At 36.1% G+C, this 11248-nt stretch overlaps 1 protein-coding gene across 1 annotated transcript in view; it reads left to right on the top strand.

Annotated features, from left to right (window-relative positions):
• The window catches only part of PTPRR (protein tyrosine phosphatase receptor type R), a 302321-nt gene that overhangs the window by 150350 nt on the left and 140723 nt on the right, over window positions 1-11248 (top strand). The window contains exons 3-4 of the mRNA XM_007530107.2: window positions 8481-8594; window positions 11042-11197. Of these exons, the coding sequence (XP_007530169.1) occupies window positions 8481-8594; window positions 11042-11197 (270 nt within the window). The remainder of the gene's footprint in view (window positions 1-8480; window positions 8595-11041; window positions 11198-11248) is intronic.

Genomic DNA, 11248 nt, shown 5'->3' on the forward strand with positions numbered 1-11248 from the left:
TTTAATTTGCCTTTCTCTAATGATAAATGAAGTGGAGCATTTCTTCACATGTCTGTGGGCCATGTGTATCTCTTCTTTAGAAAGCTATCTGTTGGGGTCAGGTGGTAGCACAGCTGGTTAAGTGCACACATGGCATAAAACGCAAGGACTGGGGTAGGGATCCCAGTTTGATCCCTGGTTCCTCACCTGCAGCGGGGTCACTTTACAAGCAGTGAAGCAGGTCTGCAGGTGTCTATCTTTCTCTTTCTGTCTCTGTCTCCCTTTCTCTCTCTGTTTCTTTCTGTCCTGTCCAACAACAACAACATCATTTACAACAGCAACAACAGCAGCAGCAAGGGCAACAAAATGGGAAAAAATGGCCTCCAGGAGCAGTGGATTCGTAGTGCAGACACTGAGCCCCAGCAATAACCCTGGAGGAAAAAAAAAGGTGGGGGGAAGAAAACTATCTGTTTAGTTCTTTGTCCCACTTTTTTATTTGGTTATGTTTGCTTCTTCTGTAGATCTATCAATTCTATATAGATTTTTTTTATCAATTGCTTGTCTGAGGTGTGATGTGCAAATATCTTCTCCCATTTACTGGACTGCCTGGTTATCCTTATGGAGTTTGCTTTTGATGTGTAGAAGATTAATAGTTTCATGTTATCCCATTTATTTATTTTTGTTTTCATTTTACATGCCCATGGGGTTGAGTCTCCAACTACACCTTTGATGTGTAGGTTCTGCAAAGTTTCACTGATATTTTATTCTATAAATTTTAGAGTTTCTGTTCTAATATCTAGCTCCTTAATCCAGTTTGATTTGACCTTGGTGTTTGGTGTGATGTAGTGGTCTACTTTCACTTTACTTTTTTAAAGTTTTTTATCTTTATTTATTTATTGGATAGAGTCTATCAAAAATTGAGAGGTAAGAGGAAGATAAAGAGGAAGAGAACCAGAGAGGTACCTACAGCACTGCTTCACCACTCATGAAGCTTTCCTCCTGCAGGTGAGGACTGAGAGCTTGAACCTGGGTCCTTGTGCTCTGTAATATGCACTCAACTAGGTGAGCCACCATCTGGCCCCTAGTTTCACTTTTCTACCTACATAAGGCTGTTCAATTTTCTTAACACCACCTATAGAAGATACCTTCTTTATGCATTTGATTGGTTTTGGCCCCTTTTTCATATACTAGCTAGTTATAGCTGTGTGGTCTCATTTCTGTACTTTGAATTATGCTCCATTGATCCAAAAGTCCATTTTTATTCCAGTACTATGCTGTTTTGATCACTGTTGCTTTGTAGTATAAGCTGATGTTGGGGAGCATGATACCTCCAGATTTTAATTTTTTTTCTCAGAAGTCCTTTGACAATTTGTGGTTCCACACAAATTTTTTGGACATGTTCTTCAATTTACTTGCAAAATGTCACTGGAATTTTGATAGGAATCTACTGGAATTGTAGATTGCTTTTGGTAGAATGGTAATTTTAATAATTTTTTCCCATTGCAGGAACAACGAATGCCATTTCATTTTGTGTGTTCTTCTGTATTTCTTTGAATATATCCTATAGTTTTTTGTTGTAAATGTCTGTCACCTCCTTCATGAAATTCACCTTAAGGTGTTTGATATGTTTGGATTCAATTGTAAATGAGATTGAGTATTTTATTTCCCTTTCCTCTGACTCCTTGTTTGTATACAAAATTGTCACATATATTTATATGTATTGATTTTGTATTCTAGTCACTAGTTTTTAGATAGAGTCTTTGGGGCTTTCTAGGTATAATATACTTTTATCAGCAAATAGTGATAGTTTGATTTCTTCTTTTCCAGTCTATATGCCTCTGATATCTCTTTGTTGTCTGACTGCAATGGCAAGGACCTCAAGAACTATGCTTAATGATAGTGGTCATTCTTGTCTGGTTCCTGACTTTAAAGGGAAAGCTTTTAGCTTTTCCCATTGAGAATGATGTTAGCTGTGGGTTTGTCATAAATGGTCTTTATTATGTTTAGGAGTGGTCCTTCTGTCCCCAGTTTCTGAAGGGTCTTTAGCATAAATGGGTATTGGATCTTGTCTAATGACTTTTCAGTGTCAATTGATATGACCATGTGATTTTTATCTTTCTGTTTGTTGATATGATGAATTACATTGGTTGATTTGTGGATGTTGGATTGTCCCTGTTCCCCAGGAATGAATTACATTGGGCTTGGTGAAGTATTCTCTTGATATGTTGTTATTTTTAATTTGCCAAGATCTTGTTCAGGATCTTTGTACCAATATTCATCAGAGACATAGGTCTGTAGTTTTCTGGATCAATCCACTAGGAAGATATAACAATTGTTTTAATATACAACACTCCCATAGGTGTGCACCCAAATATGTAAAAAAAAAAAAGTACTTACTGACCTTAAGGGAGATGTCAATAGCATCACAGTATTAGAGATTACAACACACAACTCACAGCAAAAGACAGATCATCAAGACAAAAAAATCAATAAGGAAATACAGGTCTAAAATGAAGTCACAGATGAAATATACTTAACAGACATTTTTAGAACCTTTCATCCCTCTTCCCTCTCCTCCCCCAAAAGATTATATAGTCTTTTTAAGTACACATGGAACATTCTCAAGGATCAACCATGTGTTGGGACACAAAGACAATTAATAAATACGTGAATATTTAGCTACTTTAGTGGGCAGTCTTGTAACCAAAGAAAGAAAATCTTACTAGAAGATGCTAGTTCCTTTTCGATAGTGAGGATGAGCCTTAGGCCCCAGGTAAACGAAATTGACATGGAGCCTTTTATGAAGGAGGAAGTCCAATACATGAAATTTAAAATCTCTTATTGTTTTATTGTTTAATTTGTTTTTGACATAGTATATATTCATGGTGTCAATTAAAAATACTCAATTGTTCTTTGATAGTAATTCTACTTGTATTACTATTGTGAAATGGCTTATTGTTTGATTTTGGAAAGAGCAGTTTAATCCTTTTGAAATTAAAAACTTAAATCATTTGTTCAGTAGATGATAGAAATGGCCAAATGGGTTTAGAATTCAGAAAAAAAAAAAATCTTGCACTACTGGTGGTAAGTTTAAAGTAGCAATTCTGTTGTTATTGTCGTTGACATTTCTATTTGGTCACAGTTGTTAAGATTCCTCATAATAGGATGAGAAGAAGCTGTATGTCTTTACCATTTATCCAGAAGGAAAAAGGTCACTTATATCTTCAAACTTCAAGAAGTTGTATTCTTTTATTTTCTCTGAAATTAAATTCTTATTTTGACTAGAACCTTTTCTTTTTCTCAAATTACACTCATATATAAAGTCTGGCACATATCAGACTCTCTAAACATATTTAGCAACTTGTAATATATTTTAGCATCACTATTTCATGGGGGAAAGTCAGAAAGACATTCAAGTGCTGTGGAATTAATGTAGCTTTTCACGGGCATGCAAAGAATTGAGGCAGGTAGTTCAAATTTTTTATGCAAAAACTAAAAGATTGTGATTAGACTAATTTCAAGTCACTTCTTCATTTTAATTAGTTTAAATCTGAAATAACACTTCTACGTTCTCAGAAAGTCATCTTTTTGATTGATTTTTTTTATCGTGAGTTCCCATTTCACTGTTTCCACAGCTACAAGTCTCAGGTTAATCGTAGTCCTGGGAATTTAGTTCTCAAGGGTGTATAACACCCTTGACTCTCATCTTAGACTGTAGGTTCTAAATCCTGCCTCTGGGGACCAAGGGCATTGCCTGCAGGCTAGTTCTGCATTATAAACACAGCTGGTGAGCCAGAAGTCAATGGTTCCTTATCAGGGTTCATAGGCATGGAAGAATCCATCTTTGGCCACACAAAAAAGGGTCATAAAGATATGTATAGTATAAAGTCCATTTCTTCTAGGAACTTCCACAGCCTCACAGAATTAAAAGTCGGCTATTGGATAATAGGAAGCCTATGTTTCTCAGAGCCTCTAGATGGACTGATTTTTTGTTGTTGTTGTTGTTGTTTCTAATTACTTGGATTTCCCAAGTAGATAAGTGAAACTATTTCAGTGGTATGTTGGTTTTTTGTCATCATTTCATTTCCAATACCTACTCATCCTTCAGGCCTGAGCTTAAATCTTACTTTCTGTGTTATAGTATATATAAGTAGTGGAGTATTACTCAGATGTAAGAAATCATAAAGTCTGTGTGACCCAACTTCGACCCTGGCCCCCACTGCATTGAAGGAAGCTTGAGTGTTGTGCTCCCTTTATCTATCTGTGTGTCTGTCTGTCCATCTATCTATCTTTCTATCTATCATCTGTAAAAAAGAGAAGAAAATAAATTATGAAATTTTCTCTTTTGCCACATCTTGGATGAAACCTGAAGGAATAATTCTAAATTAGGTAAGCCAGAAAAAGGATAAGGCAGCAGTTCCACCTATAAAAATGATACCTCTTACAGATGGAACTTAAGAAACAAGGAAAGAAATGCCTAACACAGTGTGAAATTTGGAGTAGGTGTGGCCTGTTGATGCAAGGCCAAGCATTCAGAGAGGTGAAGTGATGAGGAAGGGATTGAGAAGACATTGGGGATTCAGTGTATGATAACAGTGGAGGACTTGGTGGTGGGAATGGTGTGCAGATCATGGGGTGATAAGAAATTACACTCATGAGATAACTATCTTGTAAATCATTTCCTTAATAAAACAATTTTTAAAAATCTTACTTTCCTAGTCTAGGAGATGACACAGAGGATAAAGATAGCATTGGTGTCTCTCAAGCATAAGGTCCCAGTTCAGTCCCTAGAAGCACATGTACCAGAGTGATGTCTGGTTCTTTCTCTCTCCTCCTGTCTTTCTCATTAAAAAATAAATAAAATCTTTAAAAAGAAATCTTAACAGGAGTTGGGCGGTAGCATAGCAGGTTAAGCGTATGTGGTGCAAAGCACAAAGACCAGTGTAAGGATCCTGGTTCGAGCCCCCCAGCTCCTTACTTGCAGGGGAGTCACTTCACATGCAGTGAAGCAGGTCTGCAGGTGTCTATCTTTCTCTCCCCCTCTCTGTCTTCCCCTCCTCTTTCCATTTCTCTCTGTTCTATCCAGCAATGATGACAACAGCAATAACTACAACAATAAAACAAGGTTAACAAAAGGGAATAAATATTTAAAAATAAATAAATAAAATTTAAAAAGAGATCTTAACCTCTTTATTAAATTGCATACTATATCACAAATATTTTATAGTATAAAAATACATAAAATAGTATAGCAAACACTCATGTTTCATTAGATGGTTTTTATTTCATAAAAATGTATTATGGTTGATATTGACATAGGGAATCTACTTACACAAATGATAATTATCCTTTCTCTCTCCCAAGAATAAGTTGTATATTATTGTTGTATTGTTAGAATTCTGCAGTGGGCATGTGTTTTTTAATTTTTATTAATAATTTACTAATAGTTAATGAAATCATGATTATAGAATTTCCCTACAACACATATCACCACAGTTTGGTGCCCTCCCTCCCCACCCTGCCTTCTCCTCTTACTCCCCCACAGATCATCCCAATAAGTTTCACAAAGTCTTAGCAAAAAAATGACATTTTCCCCTTTTTAACAAGTTCATGTGTTTCACTTCTTTATTTTGCACATCTAAACAAAACCATCAATAGTTGTATTTCAGAGAAATGCAGGTCATTTGGTGACAGATATAAATTATAGCAATAAGAGTCCTTAAACACAAACACCAAATTAAAGACCACAAGATATTATATATGATAAGAAGAATGAGAAAAATAAAAAATTATATAAGAAAAACTCAAAAGTACTAGAGAGAAAATAAATTAAAAGACTATGCATGCAAATGTGCTAAACATAAAAGTAATAAATGTATATAAATATATATAAATTCATCTAAGAGAGTCTTTTTAAAACTGTTCTTATCTCATCATTATTTATTTGAATACCCTCTATACATTTCTTCCTCTCTCTTCATACTTTAAAGTTGTCTCATATTTTCTATGGCATGTGTTTCTCAGTCTGCTCTACTGTTTATCACCTTGTTGAAAGTTAAATGTTCCTGTTTCTTGCTTGATGACATTCCTTTCAGTAACTCTTGCAAGGCAGGTCCTGGTAACAGTAAACTCTTTTAGTTTTTCTAAGTCTGATGCTGTTTTGATTGCTCCTTCATATTTGAATGAAAGTCTTACAGGGTTTGCATTATTAAGCTTCTGTTCCTCATCTTGGTTTTTTTTTAATATTATTTCTTTTTTTTTAAATCTTTATTTATTTATTTATTGGATAGACACAGCCAGAAATTGGGAGGGAAGGGGGTGATAGAGAAGGAGAGAGACAGAGAGACACCTGCAGCACTGTTTCACCACTCGTGAAGCTTTCCCCCTGCAGATGGGGACCGGGGACTCGAACCTGTGTCCTTGTGCCCTGTAACACCTGTGCCTTCAACCAGGTGCTCCACTTTGTCCTGTCATCTTGGTTTTGTAGAAGCAGCATTTTCCTGTTTTTACCTGTCTGTTTTGGTTTCTGATGTTGCCCACAGGTGGTGCTGGGTTCTGCTTTGTATATGCATTGTGGAGGGAGGGTAGAGCTTTGAAGAACTGACCTAGTATTATGGCACCTCATATCTCCTTAAATAGAGACCTAGTCATGGGTAGGAGGTGGACAGAGAAAGATCTAAGACATTCTCTTCCTAGACTATTTCCTGAAAGTAGGAACTCTGTTGTAAGGTCAATGTAACTTTTCTTGCCTGCAGGGTAGTATAACCCTCATTGCCCAGGTCTCTATGGCAGCTGGGGTCCCTTAGAATTTGACAAACTGCCTGTGGCTTCTACAGATCTAAAAAGAAACGCAGAGCTTCTTTTTTTTTTTTAAGCCATTCCTTCCCTGAGTGGTTCCATGATGGCCCTTTAAATCCAACACATGGACTGAAATAAATGCAAATGGCACTTGCTGGCAATGCAGTATGTCATTTCTGCTTGAATAGTTCTCTCCCTTCCTCTTCCCTGCTCCCATTGCCCAAACATAATCTGTGCCTTCATACAGTGATGTTTCTTCCTTTAACAGAAATCCCAGCTATTCTCTAATGAATTTGTTGAGTTACTTTGTTGTAACACTTCTTTACTGGGAGAGATCCAACTTTCTTTGACTAGGTCACTGTAGCTCTGGTCTTGATGTCTCCAATGGGTCTCCTTTTTCATGGATTTCAAAAAAAAATTACAAGGTATTTCACAGCTCTCTAATGGGACCAACTCATGGATCCTGAACAGTCAGCTATCTGACTCTGTCAGAAGGAGAAATAGAGGAAGCAAAGGAAGAGAAACAAAGGCAAAAGAAAAGAAATTGGAACTCTAGTTTCACAGATGTCTTATGGTTAGTGTGTATAGGACCAAATTCTACTTTCCTGAAGTGGGACCGATGTATAGTCACAGTCAGGGGAAATGATTCCTGGTGCCCACCAATTGCCTTTGTCCTCACTTCATAGCAAAGAACCATATTAATTGATTGAAAATATTAAAAGATCCTAGAATGTAGAAGCAGTCTGGAGCTTCAGCTGAGTCTGCCATCTGGCAACAATTGCAGCAGTGTCAACCACTTCCACTTTCTCTAAGTCCAGCAGCATTAAGCATTTGCTCTAACTTTCAATATTTAATTTTGTGTCAACTTGAATGTATAGAGAATGTACCTAGAAGTGTATATTTAATCTGTGTTCTTCAATTTATGGAAATGATAACATTGTATTCACTCAATAGTCATTGATAAATTACTATGCTCAGCATAATTAACTGGATATTTTTAAATATTTTAAATGCATAAAAGCTTGTTTTTTCCATTTTACACAATATCTATCTCAAATGATTACGGTGCACTTTTGAAAATACATAGTTAATTAGTTTATGATTTAAGTGTCATGGTAGCATTAATGACTTAAAGATTGGAGATTGGACTATTGATACAATAATTTAACATGTATATTAGAAATTTAAATTTTTTAATTATTTTTTCTGTATCCAGATCAAAAATTAAGAGCATTTACAAGCAGTTCCAAAAAATTGATTCTTCACACCAAATTCATTAGTCCCATAGGCTTCCTTGCCAGAGTTTAAACATTTGTCCTTGTGTTATAACCTTTTCTTTTACTTTTCAGTGGGAAATTACTAGAGAAGCTAAAATCAGTCCTTATAAAATTACAGTGTCTTCTTCCATAACTGGAAGTCATCAGAACTTTAAAACAAAAACTAGGCCAAGTTTCGGTATTGTTTTATGAATTGATAATTTGTACTAGTATTACAACTAGAAAGATTGCATTATTGTATAGTGCACCATCTTTGTAACTAATGCCATTTAAAACATCCCTGTGTCACCACTAAGATGCAACAAGGTACCATAAGAATTAAATTATGAAAGTCACAGAAATCATTTTGGTCAGTCAACCATCAGGAACCAAAACTTATAAACCAAAGACATACTGTAATTTCAGTTGTTTTTCTTTGTTTTTCAGACACTACAAATGGATGTGAATAAGTTGAACATAACCTTGTTACAGATATTCCGTCAAGGAGTGGCTGCAGCTTTGGGACTCCTACCTCAGCAAGTGCATATCAACCGCCTCATTGTAAGACACCTACATTCTGAATCTGCTAGTACAAGCTTTGATATTGATTTAATGGCTCAGAAAATAAATAAATAAATAGCATTCCTCCTATAGTTCTTGAGCCTAATCTGGCAGACCACCTGATACTGTAAATCAAGTTTTATGGCTGTCATCCACACCCACTTGCTCACATATTACCAGTGACTTCCTTCATGCTATAATGACAAGAGTTGAATAGATTTGCAACAGATTGTTTGGCTAAACTGAAGCCGGAAATACTTGCTGCCTGGTCCTTTATAGGAAAACTTTTGTCAATCGTCACAAATCAAGGCTAACAATTCCAGTAGGTGTGACCATAGTGGTTCAAAATACTTATCTTGGGAGTTGGACGGTGGCACAGCAGGTTAAGCGCACATGGCGCAAAGCGCAAGGACCAGTGTAAGGATCCTGGTTCGAGCCCCCGGCTCCTTCCACAGGAGGTGAAGCAGGTCTGCAGGTGTCTGTCTTTCTCTCCCCCTCTCTGTCTTCCCCTCTTCTCTCCATTTCTCTCTGTCCTATCCAACAACAATGACAGCAATAACAACAACAATGATAAACAACAAGGGCAACAAAAGGGAAAATAATTAAATTTAAGATAAAAAAAACTAAATTCTGTAAGGTTCCTGTGAAAAGGAGCTTTGGTATCATCTCATAGTTTTAAATTTGTTCTCAAGTTCTGCTACTGTGGAAATGACACATCCTCTTTGCCTTAATTCCTGCTCCTGCCTGAGCAGAGCTGTCCCTTGCATCAACATCTGCACCCCCCCAGCCACAGAGAAGAATTGGCTCTTTACTTTGGTTGAGAATTTGTTTTCTATTGTTCTTTTGTGCTCAGAGAGTGAGTTGTTTTTAAATCCTGTGATGATTTTTATTTTGTGAATCATATAAATTTGGAGATTATAGGTGTTTTTTTTTAATGTCTCAGAGAATATAGTACCAGAGAATATGAAAGATGGAATTCCTCAGTATCCTGAAACAGTAAAAAGCTTATTTATAGCTAGAGTCTACTTTGGTCAAGCGAGTTGTTACAGATATCCTGGAGCTAGACTTCTTTATATAGACTTGGATATCATGGATATGCTTTTATGTTCATAGAATTGATCTATGCAATCGCTTTTTGAGGGACGTAAAAATATATATTGCCACATCCAGAGCAGGCTGTGCATATTCCTGAAAAATTTTAGTAACACCTGTGCAGCTAGTCTAAGAGTAATGATTATAGCAGAGAGTTAGGGTGAAATCTGAGGTACAAGAGCCCCGATGGTAAAGACCATGTGCTTTGGAGACAGACAAACAAATAGAACCACACTTCCTCCAACTTAGCCATACCCCAACTGTTGTGACCTTGAGCAAGAGACTTGGGCTTTTCATTTGCAAAATGGAGTAAACCTTAATACCTGTCTGTGTCTGGAAGCTATTGCAAACACTAAAAAAGATAATCAGTTTAAGATCTGTGGGAGATTGTCAGGCATGAAGGAAGTGCTGTCTTCCTACTGGTGTTATTAAATTCACGAAGTGTTTAAGTTATTATAATCCTGCATCAGTAGCATGCTGTACTTAGTCTTTGTAGCTTATTCCCTACATACTCAGAAACATGTTCAGTGTTGCTGGGAATACATTGATACTCCATTTTATATCTGACTGAACTTTTGATCAATTGCAATAGAAGATTTCCTAGCATGACAGAACTCCATGTACCAAACAGAAAAGATTAACAATAATTCCCTGCTCTAAATGTGTTGTCTCAGTTGTAAAATAGAATCTATCAGAGAAAAGATAATGTCATTTCTCTGTGGTACTCACTTTTTGTATGCGTGTGGCATCTCAGTCACTTATGTTAAGGACTTCACTGCTACCATTTCAACAAATAAGATTATGTTAGTGGGAAGTCTGATGATATGGCCATACAACATATACATTTCTAGGAATCCATGAAACAATTTCAAAGCTGTGCTAGCATCATATACCTTAACTTTCCCAACCTTCACATTAATGCAGATTATAAGAAGGGTGTATGGAATGGTGATGCTTAATATTTGTACTGTTGCACTGAGCTTTATTCAGTTCATTTGCTATCAAAATGTCTCTTTAAACATAATCATTCCAGGAACATGCCAAGAATATGTTAAAAAATGTAAGGTGGAATGTTAGATAAGCCAATGTCCAGTATAATATAAAAAGACAGTCTTCAAGTGTTAGAACATTGAAGGCTACTTAAAGTCTTTAACCAAAAAATAAATAAATAAATAAATAAATATAATAAAATCTTTGACCTTGAGTTGGTAGTTCTCAGTGTACCATACAATAACTAGTACATGTGATCATCAAGATAAGTTTTAGGGTCTTGATTTTCTTTACTATTCTTAGGGGGGAAATTACAACACTTCTTAAAGCTATGTGCAATGATACAAATACACTTCTGTTACTAGGAAAAGAAGAACAGAGTTGAACTCTATGTCTTGCCCATAAATCGAAAAGCAGGTGTGTCTGATGCTCTGCCATCTGAGGAAGTACTGCGTTCACTCAATATCAATGTTTTACATCAAAGTTTATCCCAATTTGGAATTACGGAAGTCACTCCAGAGGTATGTCACTGTATAAACTGTTTCATTTAAAATTTTGCACAGTTAGGATGA

This window comes from Erinaceus europaeus, chromosome 7 (assembly GCF_950295315.1).
Source record: "Erinaceus europaeus chromosome 7, mEriEur2.1, whole genome shotgun sequence".
Classification (NCBI taxonomy): domain Eukaryota; kingdom Metazoa; phylum Chordata; class Mammalia; order Eulipotyphla; family Erinaceidae; genus Erinaceus; species Erinaceus europaeus.